The 24782-nt window shown below is 39.8% G+C and overlaps 1 protein-coding gene across 1 annotated transcript in view; it reads left to right on the top strand.

Moving 5' to 3' along the window:
• Positions 1-7759: 7759 nt before the first annotated feature.
• LOC122800187 (cadherin-related family member 2-like) overlaps positions 7760-24782 on the top strand; it is a 114916-nt gene continuing 97893 nt past the window's right edge. The window contains exon 1 of the mRNA XM_044069692.1: positions 7760-7867. Coding sequence (XP_043925627.1) covers positions 7776-7867 — 92 coding nt within the window. The 5' untranslated portion in view covers positions 7760-7775. The remainder of the gene's footprint in view (positions 7868-24782) is intronic.

A 24782-nucleotide genomic window follows, 5' to 3' on the forward strand; every position in this document is an offset into this window, starting at 1 on the left:
TAGTCCCTCCTGGAGAACATTTGTGTCAGTGTGAGACTCAATGACAGCTATTAATTTGCAATCATCTACAAATGTAGTCAGCCAGACACTACTGACATTGGCCTTAACTTCTGAGAAGTAAATGCCAAAAAGGAGCGAGCCATCGACTGATCTCTGAAGGACTCCATTTGTGACTGGCCTCTTTGTAGAGGTGGAATCCCCAATTCTAACTTCCTGACTCATGTCAAGTCATGTCTTTTAACTTAGTTGAAACATGGCTCTCCAACAACCAGCTCATTCTTAACCCTAAAAAACAAAGCTGTTACTCTTCCTACCTAAAAGGTTCTTAAATGTTAAACCCTCCTTCTCCATACAGTCCCTTAATAACACTCCCATTTGGGTAGAATCCAGTTCTTAGCTCTTAGGCATAACCATTGACGATTAGCTTAAATTTGACTTGCATGTTAACAACTGTATCAAAAAGAAACATTCAAAACTAGGGCTCCTTTACCGTAACAAGAAATTCCTTACCTCTGAAGCCAAGATTACTCTCTCTCTCTCTTACCTACCTTCTACCCAGTCTAATGTACAATTCTCAAAGTCTCACCAATCTTAACTCAGCACTCCTGACCAAACTTGAATCTACCTACAACAAGGTAGCTAGGATCTGCTGCCCAACAAACCTACAAATCCCATCACTGTCTCTCTCTAAAACACCTAAACTGGCTTGAATTACCCCCACCAGCTTCTTCTCTCTCGGCTCCAGATCATCCATTCTATCCTATACTAGCCTTCCTACTGCCCAGCACTATGCCCTCTCATCTCCCATTATTCTTCCTCCAGACCTCTCTGAAGTTCTAACCAAGACCTAATACAAATCTACAACCCCAAATCTAAATTTGGACACAACATGTACAGCTATCACCCCACTATTGCCTGAAATAAGCTCTCACTAGAAATCAAGACCCTTACACATTCTAAGCAATTTAAGACAGCCACTAAAAGTCACTGGTCCTGCCACTGCACTCTCCCTCCTTAACATCCCCTACTTCTCATACCTTAATCTACTTTCTGCCCTTAACTCACTCTTCTCACTAGCTCTCTCTAATCTTCCTTGAGTACTCTTTCTACTGTCTTCTAAAATCTATTAAGCAAATTGCCTCAGAGAAACATTCTATTGTAATTGACTTGCCTTCATGCAACTACATCATGATAAAACTGGGTTTTTAACCACTTACCCCAAAAACTATACTCATCTTAATGACGTATTTCTTTTTATACATCTTGAAATAGATATGCTATACTCCTGATTGTTGACACTGTATAACATTATATTGCTACTTAATGCCTTGTAATAATCCTGTAACATTGCTGTTTAATGCTAATTTATAATGAAAATTGTATAATATGTTGGAGCTTTTCTCCCCGGGCCTCTGCTGAAAAATGGTTCTTCAGCTCAGTCAGACAATCCTGGTCAACAAATGTAAAAATTAATAAATAAATAAAATGTCTGAGAGTCAGTTGGCTATCCACCAGCTGACATATGGGTTTGTACCTAACCTCTTGAGTTTTTCAACAATGCCCGAGTGGGGTGTTGTGTCAAATGCCTTGGCCAAGTGAAGGTATGCAGTGTGAATGATTTTGCCCTCATCCATTGCTTTGGTGGCCTTCTCAAAGAAGTCCACCAGGTGGAGTAGGCATGATCTGCCCTTGACAAAACTAATCTGGGTTGAGTCCAGTGTCTAGAAGTTTACTATATCTATATTACTCCATGATAATTGTTTCTACGGTTTTAAATACAAGGCTAGTGAGACTTATGGGTCTGTAGTTTCCAGGTTCTGTAGATGGCCCACCTTTGTGGGATGACTGTTGCCATTCTCCATTCATAAGGAGTAAAGTCGGTTTGGAGGCTACAGATAAATACTAATTCCAGAGGCCCTGATAGGTCATGTTGCATGCTATTTAGAAGGCATCCTGGTTTATTGTCTGGGCCCATTGATGCAGTGTTCTTGGTCTTAGACAGTGCATTAAGGGCATGTTTCCTAATGATAGTAGGGGGAGTTATATTTGATTGTTTCTCTTGAGGGAAGGTTGAGGGGGAGAGGGAAGTAATGTTGGAGATGAATTTATCATCCTGGAGGTTTGCTATATCTTCTGGCTCAGTATAGGTGGCTCCATTTACAATAAGCTCTGCAAACAACTGCGTATGGCATTTGAGGTTGCAGACATAGTTAAAGAATGCTTTGTGTTTGTCCTTGACCTGGGAGGCCAAACTTACCTCAGATTTGGCTTTGAAAGACTTTATTTGTTCTCTGAGTTCTTTGTTTAGACTGAAGACAGTGCTTTTATCCTGCTGGGTGCTGCAACTCCTAATTTTTGCAATGATTTTCTTCCTCCTGTTATACAGCTGATTGAATTTGTGATTTCACCAGGGTGGCTTGTTTTTTGAGTTGGTTCTGTACTTTTCCTGGTGGGTACAGCTGCCTCTATGAAGCTATTAGCATGCTTGTATAGGGCTTCTGTGAACAGTTATGCATAGGCAGAAGTGTTCTCAGGGTTTATGTAGGCCTGAAATTTTTCCAGGTTCTCACTTAATAGCAGAGGTTAGCCTTAGAATAGTTCCTGAATATTCCAGGTTTAGCTGGGGATCTGGGTCTCCCATGAATATGGTATTGGGTTGGACGGTTAGTCTTTCTAATAAATTTAAATACATGGTATGGGTTTTCTGGGTCATACACAGGGACCTATAGCTTGCAAGGAAGTGGTACTGGATTTTACCTATGGTGATTTGAACATGGAGCAGTTCAAGTACATTGTCCTGTTTGACCACCCTTGAGGTATATTTATTTTTGATGTAAATAGAGACACCTCCATAAATAGAGACACCTCCACCTTTAGTCCCTGCCTGTAAAATAGCTGGCCTACATTTGTGGAAGGCACTATAACCTTGCACTGTTGGTGTGCTCTTCGCGGCTTTAAACTATGTCTCAGTGACCACACAGACATCAGCATTCTCTGTATAGGTTCATTGTTTCATAGCTGTTTACTAGGCTACCTACCATAAGGGCCTTTTTAAGCCTTGCCATGTATCCCAAATCACTTGCAAGTTCTGATACCCTTGATAAGTGTAAGCATGGGCCTGGAAGATGAACCATTTATAGCTTACCTGTTTGCATCAGAGGCGTAGGTGCCAAGCCAAGAATGAATTTCCGGTTTCCCATCCAGTTGTCCAAGTTGCACTTGAATTGGATTAGGGAGGAACTCTGCTTCACATGGATGGGGAGCCTGTTCCCTAGATGGAGTAGTCTCTGGGATACATGCTTATCTCTCCAGAAGTTCCTATTAATATCACAGGCAAGGTTTAAGTCTTTAGAACAGGTAATTATGGTACTGTTTGTTTTGTGGCTATGCAGGAGGTCCATCAGAGAGGGTTCTGACAATGGCAGGTATAACTGTCCCCACAAAAGCCTGTAGGAGACTGAATACAGTGATAGGGCCTTGAGGCAGTCTGCATAGGACATATTACTTATGCCCAGTATTCTTTTAGTGAGGAACCTCTGTGGACATTCTAGTTGTTGGATATGCCTGATTAGGTACATACCAAAGGGAACATTGTACTCAATGATAGGTCTGATGAATGCCAAATAAAGTGGAAAAATGACTTCCTTGGACTTAGATGCCATACTTTTGTTTATAAGTTGCACAACATAGAATGATTTCCTTATCACTGTAGACACGTGATGATCAAAGGCTAGATTACTATCTATGTATTTCCCTAGGTTATCCACAAAGGTGTCCGGCACAATGAAGGTTATCCTGTTTCCAAAAATGCAGGCAAATCACATGAAAAAGTAGCAACACTTTTATTACCTGATGAAGTCTCCGTATTAGGAGACGAAAGCGCTTAATCGACCTTTGCTTTTGGATGTGGTTTGTTATTTTATCGTAATAAAAGTGTTGCTACTTTTTCGTGTGATTTGCCTGCATTTTTGGAAACAGGATAACCTTCATTGTGCCGGACACCTTTGTGGATTATTTTGTTGGTGCTTTTACTTTTGGTTATGTCCCTAGGTTCATGACTACTGGGTCAACTCTAAGGGGTGTGTTATCAATATGATAGTTACCAGGAATAGATGACTTCCAAGGATACTATTATGCATTTCTTGACATTTAAGTTTAGTCCATGGCTCTGACACCAGTTATTTGTCTGTGTCAGCCCCTTCTGGAGAACATTTGTTTCAGTGTGAGATTCAATGACAGCTCCTAATTTGCAGTCATCTGCAAATTTAGTCAGCCAGCGACCACTGACATTGGCCTTGACGTCTGAGAAGTAAATGCCAAAAAGGAGTCGTCCAAGGACTGATCCCTGAGGGAATCAACTTACGACTGGCCTTTTTGTAGATGTGGACTCCCCAGTTCTAACTTCCTGGGTCCTGTCTGTGAGCCAGTTGGCTATCCACCGGGTGACATACAGGTTTGTATCTAACCTCCTGAGTTTGTCAACAATACCCGAGTGGAGTATTGTGTCAAATGCTTTGGCCAGGTCAAGCTAAGCAGTGTGAATGATTTTGCCCTGATCCATTGCTTTGGTGACATTCTCAAAGAAGTCCACCAGGTTGACTAGGCATGATCTGCCCTTGACGAAACCAAACTGGGTTGGGTCCAGTGTCATCAGGTTTATTGTATCTCTATTGATCATCTCCATGATAATTCTTTCCATGGTTTTACATATAACACTAATGAGACTTATGGGTCTGTAGTTTCCAGGGTCTGTAGATGGCCCACCCTTGTGCAGAGGGATGACTATTGCTTTCTCCATTCATGAAGCACAAAGCCTGTTTAAAGGCTACAGTTAAATAGTAATTCCAGAGGCCCTGATCTGTCATGTTTCATGCTATTTGGAAAGCATCCTGGGATATTGTCTGGGCCCACTGATGCAGTGTTCATGGTCTTAGAGAGATCATTAAGGATCTGTTCCCTAGTGATACTAGGGGAGTTATATTTGATATTTCCTGAGGGAATGTTGAGGGGGAAAGAGGAGTAAAGTTGGACCTGAATTTATCAGCCAGGAGGTTTGCTATATTTACTTGCTCAGTATAGGTGGCTCCATTTACAATGAGCTGTGCACACAATTGTGTATTGCCTTTTAGGTTGTGTACATAGCTAAAGAATGCTTTTTGGTTGTCCTTGGCCAGAGAGACCAAACTTTCCTCAAATTTGGCTTTGGTATACTTTATTTGTCCTCTAAGTTGTTTATTTAGTTTAATGAGAGTGCTTTTATCTTGCCAGGTGCTGCACCTCCTAATTTTTGCCATGATTTTCTTCCTCCTGTTATACATTCAACTGGTTTTGTGCTTCCACCAGGGTGGCTTGTTTTTTGAGTTAGTTCTGTACTTCTTCCTGGTGAGTATGGTTGTCTCTATGCAGCTATTAACATGCTTGCACAGAGTTTCTGTGAACACTTCTGCATAGGCGGAAGTGTTCCTAGGATTTATAGGGGGTTGAAATGTTGCCAGGTTCTCAATGAATAGCAGAAGGTTAGCCTTAGAATAGTTCCTAAATATTCCTGGTTTAGCTGAGGGTACAGGTTTTATTTTTATTTCAAAGGAGACCATTTTGTGGTCTGACCTTACCAGGGAAGGCATTACAGTAGGGGGTGTGCAGCACTCTCCATATTAGTGAGGACCAGGTCCAGTACGGTTGCACCCCTGGTTGGTGTACTGATTATCTGGTATAGGGAGTTTGTGTTTACATAATCCAGGAATCTCTGTGCATGTACATTTGATATTGTATAGGATTCATAGTTAATAGTGGGCTAATTAAAGTCACCCATGAATATGGTATTGGGTTGGATGGTTAATGTTTCTAATAAGTTTAAATACATGGTATGGATTTCCTGGGTCATAGAAGGGGGCCTATAGCTTGCAAGGAAGTGGTATTGGATTTTACCTATGGTGATTTGAACATGGAGCAGCTCAAGTACATTGTCCTGTTTGACCAGCCTTGAAGTATATTTATTTTTGATGTAAATGGAGGCACCTCCACCTTTAGCTCCTGCCTGTAAAGTAGCTGGTTTAAATGTCTGGAAGACATTATAACACCGCACTGTTGGTGTGCTGTCCATGGCTTTAAACCACTTCTCAGAGACTGTGCAGATGTCAGCATTCTCTAGGGTAAAGAGAGCTTCCAGGGAGTTGAGTTTTTTGTTTAGGCTCCTAGCACTGAGCAGTAATACATTTAGATTTTCCTGGTTTTGATTTGCTATGTCTGAAGTACTTTCAGTTTGGCATTGCCTAAAAAATTCACTAAGGGGAAGACAATATTTTAGCTAATATTCAAAAGTCTAGAGTGGAGTGGTGCAGACTATACCTGGCAAAGTAGCGTGGTCTGTTGACCATCTCCTGGACTTAAAGCACATAGTTCTAGTAGAAGAGAACTTTATAAGTAACTTACTAAAAAGTTGGCATGCTTGCATGAGGTGTTAAAGTAAACCAGTAAGTAAAGACTCTTTTCTGGCTAATAACCCATACTTCTGCAACAGTGACCTTCTAACAGGATGTTATGCTGCTTGTGGGAGGCTAACAATAGCATAATGATCAAGGTGCTTACCTCACTGACACAAGACACAGGGTTTGTTTCTTACCTTTAAGGGAAATTGGATAGGCCTAAAATGTCCGACAAGGGCAGCTAGTTTAGTACTTACCTATGAACTATATTATTGTGGTGTGTGACTGTTTAGAAGCAACACATTTCAGTATTGCTTTATAACTTTACAACTGAGACAAAACTGGTAATTATGCTTGCCATGAACCTTTTCCTACCAAAAATAGAGATGCAGATTAATAGTCTGTGAGATTTATTGTGGCAATTACCATACGCATAGTGAAAAGTCTGAATAAGATTTAAAAATCATCTGGCCCATTAGACATTAGTAATCTGTTTAAAGTAAATGCCATAGGCTGGACGACGACTGTAATAAAAGCCATTAACATTTGATTCTTAAATAGTTTACTTTATTTGCATTTCCTCTTCCTAGACAGGACCTACTTCCCATATTCTTACATCTGTGTTCCCAAAACATGTATCAGAAATACAAGATAGCCCCATCTTTTGATGATTTTCATACTCCAGAATTTGTATTCATCTACTTTACTGACCAGATAGCCTCACTTGGAACAAGTGCCAATTTCCAAGGCACCCTAAATGGACTGGTTTGGTAAGTGACTTGCTTAGAATCACATGCTACATAAACTGAAACTAAAAGAGTCAATCTTGAGCTTTACAATGTGTCTATGATCAGCGAAAAAGTAGTGATGAATATAAGAGATGGCGACCATGATGAATCTGCACTTTCAGTCGTTCATTTTTAGATACTTTTGGTAACTGTTCATTACCATTTGTATTATGCAGGACTTTTACACATAAAGGATTATCACTAAGCATGCCGAACTCCCAAGATGATGAAAATAAGAAAGTAATTAAGGACAGGGCATGTTCATATTCTATGTATTCTGAGTGCTTGGAAGGAACTTCAAAATTAGACATTGAGGAACCCTTACTTAAAGTATCAGAGTGGGGTGGAAATATTTTAATTCTGGTTTGTGTGAACCCCTGAGTAGACAAAAAAGTTGTCACAAAAGTAACTAGAAAATTAACTAAAACAAGTGAATTACAGGTAAGCAGAAAAGACAAGAAGGAGCCCCGTAGTTAAAAATGAACTCTTGTATCTATTTGTGTGATTCTGATCAGTAAGTTGTTTCATTGGTCATTTCAGGTACAAGAAAAAACTGAAGTCAATGAGTGCTATGAAGACAGCTAAAGAAATGAATGTGAAACAACTGACTTCCGCACAAGTTGTACCTGGAACAAATATATACACCACCACTGGGTGAGTTTTTATGTAATGCATGGATCTTCACTAAATATGTGACTGAAATGAACATAAAGATAGATGATATGTAGAAGGTATCATCACTGAAAATGCAGATGTGATATGGCTTTTTAGGCTGTCAGGATACAGTAGGTTAACAGTAAGTATACTAACCACCCTGACTACTACCTTGCAGATAAATGTGTACTTGTTATGTCCTACTTTGCGGCTAACCAAAATATAAATATGTGCATGTTTTATACTTTCAGTTGTGCTAGTTTTCATTTATTACATTTCAGAACATCTTATCCTAAGGTGTTAGTTCAAGCACCATTGTCAGCTATAGTAGTCTGTTCTTAGCATTTTTACAGTTTATATGCTTGTCTTTCTAGCTCATTGTTTTAGTAACCACTTGGATCGACTAGATGACACTGGCCCATTTTGAGCTCCAAAATGAAAAAGTACAAATATGGCAAAAGAAAAACATGAGGCTTTAGCACACATATGTGACACCTATGTAGGAAGAGAACAAAAATTAACATTAGGAGATAATTTAGTATATCTTCCAGTCACAGCCCTAACCCAGATTTCTGTTGAGCATATCAGTTAACTTCTGAGTCATGGAATGACGTGGCTACAGATGCAGATGCTATTTATTGAAGGAATATATGAGGGCATATTGGAATTGCAAAAATGTATATATGGGATGTCACATGACTCAACAGGAGGTTGTATATTTTGGGCTTGTTCATGGAGAAGGTCTTGCTATCACAGTCTAGCATGTAATTATGGATGTTAAGCTAAAGAGAAAGTACATGTAAGAGTGTAAGAGTTTTCCAGATTAAGTAACCTACAAATGACTGAAGAGATTAATGATCAGCATTAAAGGAGTAATGGGTAACAACTCAGGTCTTGCAAGTACTCTGGATATGTACTCCATTTTAGTCTATGCAGGATGAGACCACCTAAATTACTTAAAGGGTTGTGAAATAGTTTTGCAAATGCTGAGAGACACCTTATGCATGTGAGTGACTTTGAGTTGGAGTGGCGATGTGCGGTAGGTGGACGTGAATAACTGATCTAACTGGAGGCCTATATATAGAAATATGTGAATAACTGATCTAACCAGAGGCCTATATATAGAAATATGTGACAGTCATTTTATTTTCCTTGGTTTAGAATTTGACTTTCCAGAGCGAGTCTGCAAGTTTAAACTTTGTTTCATGTCTATACAGTAGTGTTTTCTTATTTGTGGAGGAATTAAAAGACATAGCCAATATATGAACCAGTTCACATTCAGTTTTTATGGTGCTGGAATCCATCCACTGTCACCAATGTAAATGGCTGCATTATGCAGAAAAGTCTGGTACAGTTAAACAAAGTCTTAATTAAAGTTAAAGATAAAAATGACATGATTGCTTAAACCTATTGGGGACCTATCAAAACATGGCAAATTGGAGAACTGCATCAGCCACTGGGGGGGGGGCTTTTAGAGGTCTGGAGCCTGGTAACAGAAAGAACAGATACTAGACATCTCCAATCACATTCTGTGAGACTCCATCAACCTCAAGGAAGATAAATGCAAAGGCCTCACTGAACACTAATCGACCAAGAACTTCTTTTTGATATAGAGGACACATCTCATATAAGGCTAAATAAATTAGCAAAAATGCTTTAAAACAATGCAAGAATAAATTAAAACCTAGTGTAGGCCCTGCAAAACAAGAGTAATGTGAAGGTAATCATGTGTAAGGAACCGATCTGTGGAGCTCTACAGAGAGAAGGCTACTGTTAGACAGCCTCAGGTACAAGGAGTTACAGGGCTGTATTAGTCAAGATGGGAAAAAGGACATCTACCATCAATAGATTCTCAGGGGGTAGTATGCTTGATGTGGGAGATATTTCTTAGACAGAAACAAAATGATATGACAACAGATAACATCTGGGCACCGAATAGCAATCTGTCACCTATATTCACTCCTAAATTTTTAACCTTGTTCACAAATGGCACATTACCATCATCATAAATGAAATCAGGATGTAAAAATGGGCAACTCAAGTCCAGTAAAATGACATAAGTAACATTGTTAAACAAAGTTCTTAGAGATATTGTGGCATAGGTGAGTGACAGTCAATTAATTCTGGATGTATTCCAGAACATCACCTATGTACTCCAAGCAGACAATGTGTTATGAATGAAGGAGAAGTTAAGTATCGTAAGAATAACAGTGATACTGAAGATTAATGTCTGAACCGAGTTGTCTTGATGAAATCTTGTAGACATGGAGCAATAAAATGCCTAAGATAGAACCGTGTAGAGCCCCTGATATGGTAGAATAAGAAGATGAAGTTTTAATCTTAGGCACTATCTGTTGAGGATGGCTTGAAAGACAAGAAACAATTAACTTCCGGATTGTATCCATTAAGTCCACAAATGGTCCATCTGAATGTCATAATCCACTGTGTCAAATGCAAAAGACAGATCAAGGACAATGGAAGTAGAATCATACCAAGTATCAGTCACCATATGGACAGTATTCCAGACCCAAATAATGTCTGTTTCTATATTATTTCTAGTGTAGATATCACAGTGAAATTGATAAAATGGAATCAGTCTATGAATGGACAACCTTCTCTTTTCTTTATCTATAAAAGAAAGTTTGAAGATGGGGTAGTAATTTTGCATATCATCAGGATCTTAAGTTATTCTTTTCCATGCCAGACTACCAAAGACTTTCTTTAAAGCAATTAATAAAAACGGGTCTACATTATCTTGCCAAAAGCTGTTTCCAGGGAATACAGCAACATCGAAAAATAAACCGCGAAAATCCCACTAATGCGAATGGCCAGGTCAACGATTTTTTTCTTAGGGAAAAAAAATTGCTTGGCCATCGCCATGAAATTGCCCTTTACCATACTGTAGTGTGATCTGAGAGTTGGTATATTTAGTTAGGGGCGTGTGGGGAGCACAATCCCCCACTTTGTAATGATTTAGGTGGCGGGTTGTGTTTGGCTGATACACCGATTTTTTTCCCTAAGAAAAAATCGGTGACCTTCAAGTTCGTGTTAGTGGGATTTCATGGTTTATTGTTCGATGTTGCCATATTTGTTGGAAATAGCTTTCGGCAAGATAATATAGATCCAATAAAAACAGTCAATATTGATACAACGATGATTTGATAAAACACTGGTCCCATTACATCAAGATAAGCATGAGTCTGTATCTTTGACATGAGTCCAGGCCACAGGTAGCTTGTAAACCTGAACCCCAAAGACCTTTTCAGTTGTCAAGTACAAGGTTCTAGGGAATATAACTGACTAAGTCTTGAATGAGAGGAGAACTTAACTGGGTATCAGAGTGATCAGAATTTAGTAGTGCTAAATCTACAGTTTCAAGGAGGGCAGTCATGTTGGAGCCATCTAGTATCATGATATTTATGAACTTAATGAAGATTCATGGCCCCAGTAAAGCGTTCTTTGAGACCCCTGGGTGAATTTCATTAGATAATGACAGGATGGTGAGTAAAATTCACTCTACAGGATCTTTAGGGGAGATGGATTGCCATTGAATGGTACTGGAACCACTGCTGTATATATTATTTGTCTTATTGGATGCGTTCATATAAGGCACCAAATGGTTGTGTAAGATCAGTGGGAACAGATTAGTAATATTGATCTTACTGATAAATGGTACCTTGTGCTGATAAGACAAATACAGTGGAGATGTTGTATCTGCTGTGTAACTAAAGCTAATTATTGCACACAAGTCCATTTACTCCAATATATCTTGCTAATTTAGAATAAAGCTGGAGCATAGAGGTAACATGAGAGTAGTCTATAGCCAGAGATGTATCTGACTTTTCCTACACTAGAGGGAAGGATAGCAAAAACAAATACCCACAGCAATGGAAGTATTCATAAGAGTAATGAACGTGGTTGAAAGATTTCAGATGCCTGGGATACATATCACTGGTCTCTAGTTTTCCATTGTTTGAATTCTGCTTTTCAAGTTTTCAGAATTTGTATAGGATTTGGTTACACAAAATATAATCAGATAGGAATAAGAGGTGCTGAGTGTTGTTAGTGGAAGTGGTTGTAAGAAGTGCAGTTTTAAAAGGGCAAAAGGTCATGTTTTGGTGAAATGATCACTGAATGCATCAGCTTTGAATGTTTTGTGAGTATATAGTTCACCTTTGCTAGTACTAATTTAATCTTAGGAGTTTTTAGTGTGTTGAGTCAGTGAGTTTGACTTCCCTCAGTAATGATCAGAGAATGTAAAACAGCGACTTCTGCTTGTAACAGGCTGTAGTCACATTGATGAACATGTTATAGATTCTAAGAGTTTTGTTAAAGCTAAACACAGAATAGTGATGACACTTCTTTTGTGTCATTACCAGGTCTTGTTTCTTTGTCTAATATATATCTCTTGAGTTTGAGTAAATTGTTTGCATGATTTGATCAACGGGACTATCTCTTTCATTGATAATGCTTAGTGGAAAACAAGCTTTTTGCACTTGAATAAGAATATAGTGAAATTAACAACTCATTGTCTGTTTCGTTGGAGTGAGTTTATTTACAGGGAACCACCTAACCACTGCCACTGCAAAAAATTGCAAAGTTTAATAAGTGTAGAGATAATTGTGAATTTGATTGTTACTGCTGGATGTCTAATGCTTTTGTGGGTCCAGTTAGGAACCCCTTTATTGTGGTCACTTCTTAACAGGAAAAAATGCTGACATGATTGATAACAGGCTTACATGATTGATACAGGCTTATTACTAATGCTATAGCCCTGCAATGAATGAGTGATTGTATTACGCTGGTTGAAACAAGCTACAAAGCCTCATAGTATCAGAATCACTTAGTTTACTCTCAAGTATCAAATTCACATTACCCATTTCATGTCAGTTTTATCTTGGACCATCAAAATACTGCAAGAAGTCTACACTCAGTTTGGCTATGTTTGCTTGTCAAGGAATATTGGTACTAGTGAATGGTTATCAAGGGGATCCTAAGCTTTGTTCATTTGGAGTACCCTATGGCATACTTCTCAACTACTGTGTTCAAGAATTCTGGACAAAGCCAAACATTATTGGGGATAAAGGCCCAAAATCAATGACAAACTTTAAATTTTACAGTAATTCACTTAAGATTTTAATAGAACAATAGGGTTGTATGAGCTATGGTCTTTGGAGTCAATCAATTGTAAGAAGAGACAGAGGAAAGCCTACACCTAACAAGAGGAAATGTGGGCTAGCATAGAGGGTTATGGGTGAGGTAAACAAGGTGAGCAGAGAGTATCATGGATAATTTATTAATCCGACCACCCCTTTCACCTATAGAGAAAAAAGAAAACGCTGGCTGATAAGTCTCTTTTCATTTTCTTGACTCTGCAGTTGAAATGAGTTAACACAGGTGGTTGGATTCATGTTCCAGTAGTCACGCTGCAGTGCAGTGTTAGAGAGATTGGGTGTTACGGATAAGATGTTAAACCTCAGTTCTATCTGCCTGTGTTGATGGTAGCTTGGCAATTAAATTGCTCATACCGTTTGTTAAAAAGAGTAAGGATAACACTTTTATAACAATTAAAATGCACCAACAAGCAAAAGAACAAACATCAGTGAACTGAAATAAGAAAAGAAAATCACCATCACTTCTCTGATACATGTTTAACAAGAACCACTTTATGTTAAATATTCATCTGTTTACAATATAAACCTTCAACCCATTTCCGAAGACATGTGGATCAAAGTAACTAAATAAATTTTGCTTGATCGGTAAATTAAAATCCAAAAGTAATCCACCACTCCTTTACTATAATGACACTAACATTTATTGTGCTTTCGTCCACTTACAATGAAGGAACTTCTTCAGATATTTAAAACATAAACATCCAACACTTAAATAATTCAAGATTGATGACATCATGCATTGACCCTCCCACTTTTATGTAAAACAGTAAAAAGTCAAAATTTTAAATTTGCTAAAGTTGTTAAAATAATAAATAAATTATAAATAAAATATGATTGTAAAGCCAAAGGAGTTATATACTTAGCGAAGTGACAGCAATGTAACTCTTTCTATATTGGAAAGACAGAACGGCAATTCATGCAGAGAATATATGAGCATCAATATAGCATTAGTAGGCAGGATACAAAGAATGGCCAAGTATGTTTTGGAACAACCAAACCATTGCTTTCATTACAGGGTTATTGAAAAAGTGGAACTTAATTCCATTGGGGTCCTTGGACATTAAGGCTTGAGTAGAGGGAGTTGCTTTGGCAATTAAAAGTTAGTGCATTCTCTTTTCCTAGCTTGAAGGAATCCTGTTCTGTCAAGTACATTTTAAAATTAAAATCTTTAGTAAGGTAAGGTAAAGACATGTCTATACAGTCAAAAATGAGCACACACACACACACACACACACACATATATATATATATATATATATATATATATATATATATATATATATATATCTTTAGGTAACAAGTCTCTTTTTTTAGATAACAAGCAGGTTCATAGGTTCATAGGTAGGTACTAGGCTATCTGCCCGAAGGAATTTATAAGTCTAGTCAGAATGTGTTGGCTTTCACCACCCCCTTAGATTAGCTCCCTGTGCCTCTGTTCAGCACGGCCACTAAAGTGATCCCCAGGGTAAACTTTCTGTTTCCCATTCACTCGTTAAGGTTTCTCTTAAAGAGTGTTAGCAAGGAGCTCTGCTTAATGTAGATTGAAACCTTGTTCCAAAGCATGGGAAGTCTCTGGGATAGGAATCTATCCCTCCAGCACGTCCTATTTATTGTTGTGGTGAGGTTTAGATCCCTAGAGCGTGTGGCTCGAGGGGATATGGTTTTCTTTAGGTGGAGCATGTCCATCAGTTCTGGGTTGGACATGGCCTTGTATGTCAGGCAGAAATCACCTCTGAGTAGGCGGTATGCAATCGAGTACAGCTGAAGTTTCTTCTGTTTGAGGCCAGTGATCTTCTTGGTGAGGTACTTCTGTGGTCTTTCCAGCTGTTGCAGGTGTCTTGTAAGGTACATCCCAAATGCAGTGTTATACTCTATTATGGGTCTGATGAGTGATGAGTAGAGGGGCACAATGACCTCTTTTGATCTGAATGCGAACCCTTTTGTTATTAGGTGGGCCACATAGAAGGATTTTCTAACCACTTTGGCAATGTCGTTATCAAAGGAGAGATTACTATCGACTTGGGTCCCCAGATCCCTTATTATGTCTTCCATATTTAGGGGACTACCACCTATGTGGTAGTTTGTGGGTACTTTGTTTTTTCCAAAGGGGATGACTATGCATTTTTTGGCATTTAGCTTGAGGCCATGATTTTAACACCAGGTATCTGTCTCAGTGAAGCCCTTTTGGAGGATGTCTGTGTCTGCCGGAGAGTCAATTATAGCCCCTAGTTTGCAGTCGTCTGTGAACTTGGTAAGCTATAGTCCTCCTTTGCTTGCCTGTACCTCTGAGAAGTATATGCAGAACAGGAGAGGTCCTAGGACTGAGCTTTGGGGAATGCCACTTGTAACCATTTTAGAGTCGGACCTAGCTCCCTCAACTCTTACTATGTGGGTTCTGTCCATGAGCCAGTTGGCACCCATCTCATGACATAGGGGTTTATGTTCAGGCTGGTGAGCTTGTCTATAATACCAGAATGGGGAATGGTGTCAAAGGCCTTTGCAAGGTCTAGGTAGGCTGTGTGTACCACCTTGCCCTTGACTATAGCCTTGGTAACTGTCTCAAAGAAGTCCACCAGGTTCAGGAGGCATGATCTGACCTTAGCAAAGCCAAACTGGGTAGGGTCCAGTGTTTGGAGGCTCACAATGTCTCTGTTAATGAGTTCCATGATGATGCACTCCATAGCCTTGCAGACCAAGCTAGTCAGGCTTATAGGGTGATGGTTCCCGGGGTCTGTTGTAGCACTACCTTTGTGGAGCAGAATAACCATTGCTGTGTGCCACTCTATGGGTATGTAGCCTGTGGAGAGGCTGAGTTTGAACAGTGTGTTTAGGTGAGGGGTTAGTTCATCTTTGACCTCATGTAGGACACAGCCTGGGACACCATCCAGTCCCATTGATACTGAGTGTCTGTGATTTCAGGGGCTCTTCATTCTTCTGGTATGGTTATGGGCCCTTTTGCAGGTGAGAGGAGGGTGAAGTTTGCACTGAACCTGTCTGCCAGGATGTTGGTGATATTGATCAGTTCAGTTTATTTTGTGCCATTCTGCACTAACTCCGAGCAGATCTGAGAATTGCCACTTATATTCTTGACATAGCTAAAGAATGTCTTGTGGTTATCTTTGGAGTCCTTGGCAATATTTCTTTCAAAGCTAGCCTTGGATAATTTTATGAGGGATCGTACTTTCTTGCTGATACTGATCAGGGATGTCTTCCCTTCTTGGGATTTTACTCTTTTCTGTACTAGTTTCCTCCTTCTATTGAATAGCTTGTTCATGGCTGGGGTCCACCAGACTGGTTTCCTTTTCTTGGAGGAGTGAGTTTTGGTTTTGCTTGGGATAGCATGATCCATGCATTCTTATAGGTGCCCGTAGAGTGCATTTGTAAAGGATTTTGAAGCTTGGACAGCATTATCCTTTAGCATGAGGGCTTTGAAATATTCCGCCTCTGTCTTAAGTAATGTGAAGTTTGCTTTTGAAAACTTTTTTACAGTGGTTTCCTTGACTGGGGTTGGGAGCGGAATGTGGATATCCAGAGTGATTCATTTATGGTCAGATCTAACCAGTGAGGGGTTGACCTCCAGTGTGGAACACTGGTCACCCATGTTGGTGATGACCAGGTCCAATATGTTGTCACCTCTGGTAGGGGTGTTGACCAATTGATCCAGGGCATTTGAGTTTATATATTCTTGGAAGTGTTGGGCAAGGGAGTTAGTACTTGAGTAGTTCTCCCAGTTAATGTTTGGGTAGTTGAAATCACTCAATATTAGGGTGTTTGGTAGGACCTTTATGTTTCCCAGTGTTTCCAGAAATGTGGAATGGGGGTCCTGGGACATGGTGGGTGATCTGTAGCAAGCTACAATTTGAATTGCAGTTTTGCCCATTGTTAGTTGCACATGGATGATCTCTGAAGCATCGTGCTGTGCCACTAACTTGGAGGTGTGGGTATCCTCGATGAATATGGATACTCCCCCACCTTTTGTATTTTGGGTCGGGTTCTGTGGCTGAAATGTATGGTATGAGTTGTAGCCTGTTAGTGCTGGGGTGCTCTCTGGAGCCTTAAACCAGGTTTCTGTTGTTGCACATATATCAATTTTCTCCATACTCAGGAGTGCCTCGAGTGTGTGCATTTTGAGGTTTAGACTTCTGGCATTGAGTAGCATTACCCTCAGTTTTTTGTTACTTTTGCTATTTACGGTGGTGGGTTTGTCTTTTGGGTGAGATCATGGTACAGTGGAGATTAGGGAATGTAACCATTTTCCTATTGTAGTGTAATCTCACAGTTGGTATATATAATTATCAGTGAGCTTGGGGGTAATGGGGGGATTTCTCCCCTGCAACAATATTGTTTTTGCATTGTTTCCATTGATCAACAATCTGCATTGTTGATCATGGATATGGACAATGTCATTCACTGATCAACTGAAATAGCTGCAGCCCATCAGCTGATACTGATGATGTGCAATGCAGAATGATAATTAATTTCTGAAAACTGGAGAACACTGCAGTTTCAGAAGTGAAAGCTGATTGGCTGTAACAAGTTGTTTGTTACTACAGTTTCATAAGATAACTTTTTTCCCATTCTCTGAAAATCCTTCCTCAAGCATGTAAAGTCCACATGTAATTGTAACAAAATGCTACTTTCTTAAATGCAGCCAGTATTCAATTTCCAATCAAAACTTCCTTTGCATTACATGCAAAATAGAATTTTAACTAGAATTTAAAATCTTCCACAGCTAATAGACTTTGTAAGGGAATAATACAGTGGATATATAAAGTTTACACACCCATGTTAAAATGCCAGGTTTTTGTGGTATAAAAAATGAGACCAAAATAAATCATTTCAAAACTTTTCCTACCTTTAATTTGACCTATAACCTGTACAATTCAATTGAAAAACAAAGAAATCTGTTAGGGGACAAAATATAAAAAATAAAAAGTGTACACTACACTGGTTGCATAAGTGTGCACACCCTTAAACTAATACTTTGTTGAAGCACTTTTTGGAGATGCCCTCGCATTCTGACAGATTTGGAGCACTTTTGCAAGGAAGAGTGGGTAAATATTGCCAAGTCAATATATGCCCTGCTGATAGACTCTTTCCCAAGAAGACTGAATGCTGTAATTAAATCAAAAGGTGCTTCAACAAAGTATTAGTTTAAGAGTGTGCACACACAACAAAGTATTAGTTTAAGAGTGTGCACACTTATGCAACCAGCTTATTGTATGTTTTTTATTTTTTATATTTTTTCCCCTAACAGATTTGTTTTTCAATTGAACTGTACAGGTTATAGGTCACATTAAAGGTGGGAAAAGTTTTGAAATTATTTATTGTGGTCTCACTTTTTTATATCACAAAATCCAGTAATTTTAACAGGGGTGTGTACACTTTGTATATCCACTGTATATGTGTTTTAAACTTAACCCTGAAATGTCATCTTATTCTTTTCTCTGTGACTATTTTTGATTATTTTGGAGTGTAAACAATTAATATCAAACATGAGGAACTACATAGTTAATCGAACCAATATCCACATTTCCATATAAAACATATTTCCTTTAATATGAATCAAATGAGCATGCCCACCCACAAATGTTAAAAAAAAACTCTTAGCACTACAAAGTTCAGTAACAAAAGGCTCAAAGATCTGAGATGAATCTTTCAGCAAGCTCATATACCACAATCTAGGGCTTATACAGAAATCTGACAAACCAGAAATCTTGATGAATTTGAACACTTTGCCAGTCATTTGGTGAAATGTAAAGTATTGAACCTAAGGATAACTATACGTGTGTGTAATGTAGATAGAGAGACAGACAGTTAGTTACTTAGATAGCTAGGTAGATAGATAGATATAGACAGTCAGAGAGATAGGTACAGATATGTAGACATACATAGGCTGAAACTTAACATACCAAAAATGGTCAACTCTCTTTTAGTCAGACTTAAACAATGAACTATACAGTGGCTGTTAAATATACTACAATGCTGCATATCATTGTAAATTGCAGCCAAACAGCGTACATATATGATTACTCCAAAAATGCAAACTAAAGATAAAACAATAATATTTATGTTGAGCTTCTCTTTTTTATGTATATACCAACTCCATGGTCACACAGTAAGCCCCAAAGGACAATCACCATATAAAGTGATACATGTCTCCACATAAAAAGATAACCGTAGGAGTGGTCAACCAAATGTGCAACTCTACTGTACAATTTACTGCCTCTTTGAGCTTACTAAATGCTAATGTCTAGAAGCATATGCTTATGTATATCGCTGAATGTCACAGAGGTGATCACAGTAGACTATGCAATAGTCAACCATACTGCAATGACCTTCTCAATAGCAAATGCAAGTAAAACATCCTTGCATTTATGATTGCAAAAAAAAAAAAAAAAAAACATGAAGGCTCCCCCCACAGTCTCAAATCCAGCAAACAGCAAAGGTGAAAACTGATTATTTAATACAGGAAAACTATGTAGGTAAACTGCTTTTACTTACAACTTCATCAATATCTATCATTGTGATTGTGATTGTGAGTACATCATGATTACAGTACCGGTAAAATTTTTTCGTGGCAATGTAACTTTAAGAAGGGGCGGGGAAGAGCGCCTCTGAAAAACAGCAGGAATAGATCGCGCGATCCCAGGGACACTTCCGCTTCTTCTGTGGAAGCTAATTCATTGAGAAGAAAGAGTGTTTCTTTTGAGGACTTGAATGCTGAAGGAACTTCTGGTTCCAATGGGATAGCAGACTCGAGTGCTTCCACGAATGAATTTTCAGTAAAGAAGAGTTTAAAATCCAGTTTGGCTGCTTCCTTTTGTGTTTTATTCATATTGGAACTTTGATTTGGATTCTTTTGAGTCCAGAAGTGTTTTTTGTTCGAGATGAGTAGCAGTGAAGCAGCCGGAGCACTGGGGTTTACCAATAGGACCCCAGTTAATTTGGACTTTTCTTCCATTTGGAAAGACAGGGAAAGTAAATTTGCTTCCTCTGACCCATTGCTTCATTTTTCAAATGAGGTAACTGTGCATTTTGAAGAGCTAGAGAAATTAATGATTAAGGAGGCGACTGTCTTCTATGATATTAGATTATTAGAGAAGTATGTTGAATCTAATATCACCCCCAGGGGTCTCAGGGTGGATCGCTTACCAGCATATGATTTTCAGATGAGGACTCGGATTTATTTGAAGAATGGAAGGATGTATCTTTAAAATGCACCTTGGGCTGGTTAAAGATACTGATCAAGTGCAATGAGAGAGCACTTAGTAAAATACGTTCCGAGATTATGAACATGCAGGGGGAACTTTTTTCTAATCATTCTGAATCGGAATGTGAGCATAACATCATCGAAATTAAAACTAAAGTGTCCAAAATCGAACAGCAGGTTATTTTGCTTAAAAAGAAAAAATTTACCAGGGATAAAAATGATTACAGTACCGGTAAAATTTTTTCATGGCAATATAACTTTAAGAAGGGGCGGGGAAGAGCGCCTCTGAAAAACAGCAGGAATAGATTGCGCGATCACAGGGACACTTCCGTTTTTTCTGTGGAAGCTAATTCATCAAGTAGAAAGAGTGTTTCTTTTGAGGACTTGAATGCTGAAGGAACTTTTGGTTCCAATGGGATAGCAGACTCGAGTGCTTCCACGAATGAATTTTCAGTAAAGAAGAGTTTAAAATCCAGTTTGGCTGCTTCCTTTTGTGTTTCATCAACTCTACTAAGAAATGTTAAAAGTAAATTACCTTTAGGCTCTGAAACCTACTTGTATGACCATGACCACAACTACCAGGATTAATTTCATTGCTTTTATGTCACTGTCTGCAATGAGCTTTGCTGGCAGAAAATAATTTGGATTGCCTAAATCCTGTCTTGTGACTAGTGTTCCTATTTCACCATTCTACTTTAAGGCATAAAAGATAGGTGTATGATTTGTTATGAAATCACAGGGAAGTTTGGATGGCCATTAAACTGTTTTGGTTATCAACTCTGACATCTTTTGTGACAGGAATCCTTACAATCATTATAGTAGGAAGTATTGCAACATCTTCATGGTTTACTATCATTTTACTGACTTGCACTCAGCTGAGTCATAGCATCATTGACTCACTTCCCTGAGAAAACGGGGTCTATATTACATAGTCAAAGTTTTGTAACTTTGACTACCATATGTACGAATACATATGTCTGAAGTTACAGAACTTCGGCTACATAAAAATCATTAAAAAAAAAACGTAAAAGAAAATAAAATAGTATATGCAGGGGGGCAAGCCCCCCCCTACACCCACCGCTCTTTAAATATACCAACTTCGAGGTCGTGCTACAGTGCAGTAAAGGGTTGCACCTCCCACACCCCCCACTCTTTAAATATACCAACTCCGAGGTCGCGCTACAGTGCAGTAAAGGGATGTTCATCGTGCATACAGCTGCAGTCATAACAGATGGGTTCTCCTGCCGTCAGGTGGGTCCTCGGTCGGCCGAATTCCAAAGTCTAGGTCCAGCATCAGTTGTCATTGCTTCTTCCCTGATGTCAGTGTGACAGGGGTTTAAAAGAACCAGCCGACACCATTTTATTCAGTCTTTCTTGCCGCACGGTGCCCGAAGCAGAAGCAGTTCGCAAGTGCCAGTCGGCCAGCTCCTGAAATTACAAGAATTTTGCAACCGAAGTCTTCTTGAAAGCTAAGTACCCCGTTGGGGAAACTTTTCTTGCCTCAGACCGATGTCAGACAAAGTTAATAATTGTATTTCATGTGGTAAGCAAAAACCGCATAAGGATATCCATTCCCACTGTATTCCTTGTTTAGGCCCAGACCACGACGTCTCGGTCTGTCGCCTTTGTGCTACATTCAACAAACGCACCATTAAGCGCTGGGCGGAGTTCACCCAGCATTTTTTTGGCAAAACATTTAACTATATTATGTCGTCGGATACTCCGACTCCAGTTTTGTCTAAAAAGCGCAAAGATAAGGAGGAGGTCCGCGGCCTCTACCGACACCACGCCAAAGCCGACTACACGTGGTCCGGTTCTCAGCAAGGCGCCTTCGCAGCCCCTGACTACCGACGACACTTCATTGGCGGTGTCTCCTGTGCCCAAGGTTGCAGGCTCCTCGGCCCACACCCCAACTACAGATACCGAAGCCACTCTTGGTGGTGAATCTCAAAATGTAGACAGGTCCACCTCCTCTCAAAGTGTCTTCAGACCTTCCTCTTCTTTTTCCATCAAGGCTTTCACTAAGTCTAAAGCAGCCATGCATTCTAAGAGACAAGCTACACAGGGCCCATCTCCAGGCCCCATGCCTAAAAAACAGATGCTTAAAATGGCTGAGGATTTAATTACTCTTATCAGGGGTTCTCAACCCCCCCCCCCCAGACAAAAGGCCCAGAGTGGAGGAAGAATCAACCTCCTCTGATCAGGGCTCCATTATTTCAGAGCACTCTGATGATCAGGAACATTCTTACTCCCCTTTTGAAGACTCTGATGCAGAGGAGTCCATTCCCTCTGTATCCCCCCCAGAGGATTACTCATTTGGGGAAACTTTGCATACCTTAAGAGAACACTTCCACTGGGAAGGCCAAGATTATTCAGATTCCAAGAAAAGGCTTAGGGAATTTCTCTTGCTACCTCAGCACAGGCCTCTGGCTATACCTCCTGTCTTGGACATACTAGATGATGTGTACTCGGAGGCCTGCCTTAACCTGGATTCTCTACCTCCAGCCCCAGTCAAGCCTGACAGGTACTACAGGGTTCCTGACTCACATCAATTTCTATACAAAAGCCATGCTGCTGACCCAGAAACCATCTCCCAGGGCCCCAAGGGAATTAAGGCCTCCACTGCTAAAAATCCATTACCTTCCGAGAGATTCCAGATCCTTAGAAAGGTGGGGAAAAAAGGTATATACCTCAGCTACCTTAACCATGAGGGCATTAAACTGTCAGTTCCATATGCTAAAGTACCAACAGTTTTTGTTATCACAATTGAAAAGTAAAATGTCACAACCTGAACAACCAGACTTGAAGGAGTTGCAGGATTTGATGCATAGTGCAGAACAAGTGGGTAAACATACCTTACAATGTGGTTTTGATGCTCTAGAGGTCTCATGTAGAGCTGCTGTTACAGGATTAGTCATACGTAGACATGCCTGGCTCAAGGAACAAACCTTGCCAGATCATGTCAAAGCTAAACTACTAGATGTACCTCTACAAAAGGATGTATTATTTGGTGCTAATGCTGAGGAGGTATTAAGGAAAATGGAGGAAAAGGCTAAATCAATGCAAACTGTGAAAGATTTTCTACAGGTACAACCCCCATGTTTCAGTAGAAATTGGCCTTCCAAAAATTGGTCCTTTCCAGCCACGGATAGACCCCAAAGAGGTAGATACAGGTGCCTGAGGGGCAGAGGGCAATCCCAAGGATCGTTCAGAGGCAGACAATGGCAAGCTCCTACACAAAGAGGTGCTGAGGATAACTCACAACCATTCAGAAGGCAAGCCCAATGACTTTCCCCTTTGCATGCCAAGTAAGACTCAAATGGCAGCACCCTTAGGTGGAAAACTGGCATTATTTTCAAAAAATTGGCATATTGTCACAAAAGACAAATGGATCCTGGACATTATAAACAGAGGCTACAGATTCCATTTTCACACCCTTCCAAAAATGAGAGGCATGCCAAACCTGCCACACAATCAAAGGGCAGAGGCACAAAGACAAATTACAGATGTCATAGACATGAAAGCTATTCAAGAGGTACCTACGCACGAACAAGGTCAAGGTTTTTATTCCAGGCTATTCCTGGTAGCAAGGAAGGGAAAAGATTGGAGACCTATTTTGGACCTATCCATCCTAAACACATCTCTACTCATACCAAAATTCAAGATGCTCACTCTACAGCAGCTTCTTCCCATGCTGGGCAAGGAGTCTTGGCTGGTAACATTGGACCTCAAGGAGGCATACCTGCATGTCCCAATCAGACAAAATTGCAGAAGATACCTCAGATTTCTTGCAGGTTCAACCCATTATCAATTCTCTGCATTGCCCTTTGGCTTATCTACTGTGCCCAGAGTATTCACAAAATGCCTGGCATCAGTAATTGCCTACTGCAGACTTCAAGGGATACAAATATACCCCTATTTGGACGACTGCCTGATCCAAGCAGACAGCAAGCACATTCTTCTGAAACATCTGGTGTATGTAATAATGTTGTTGAATTCTCTGGGATACACAGTCAACAAAAAGAAATCAAGGCTAATACCCTCTCGGGAAATAATTTTCCTGGGTGCCAACTTGGACACAAACACCCAGATGGCCTACCTCACGCCAGAGAAGCAGGGGCAACTAACTCAATACTTCAGAGCACTAGCAAATTGCACCAGGCTGACTGCAAGGAAAATCCTGCAGGCTCTGGGATTCATGGCATCTTGCATCTTACTAATCTCATGCGCAAAGCTGCATATGAGGAAACTTCAATGGTACCTGAAAAACCTATGGTCACAACACAGCCACAGTTTGGAAACAATAATACCACTAATTCCATGTCTTCAAAAGGAATTTCTGTGGTGGGCTCAAGCATGCCAAACAAACACAGGTCTCCCATTCAGCAAGCCTCAAGCAAATCAAGTAATCACAACAGATGCCTCGGACTACGCCTGGGGGGCGCACATGACAGATCGGTGCATTCAGGGCAAATGGTGCCAAAAAGAAAAGCACCTTCACATCAATCAAAAGGAAATGCTAGCAGTA

This window comes from Protopterus annectens, chromosome 4.part0, assembly GCF_019279795.1.
Source record: "Protopterus annectens isolate FY-2018-M chromosome 4.part0, PAN1.0, whole genome shotgun sequence".
Lineage (NCBI taxonomy): Eukaryota > Metazoa > Chordata > Ceratodontiformes > Protopteridae > Protopterus > Protopterus annectens.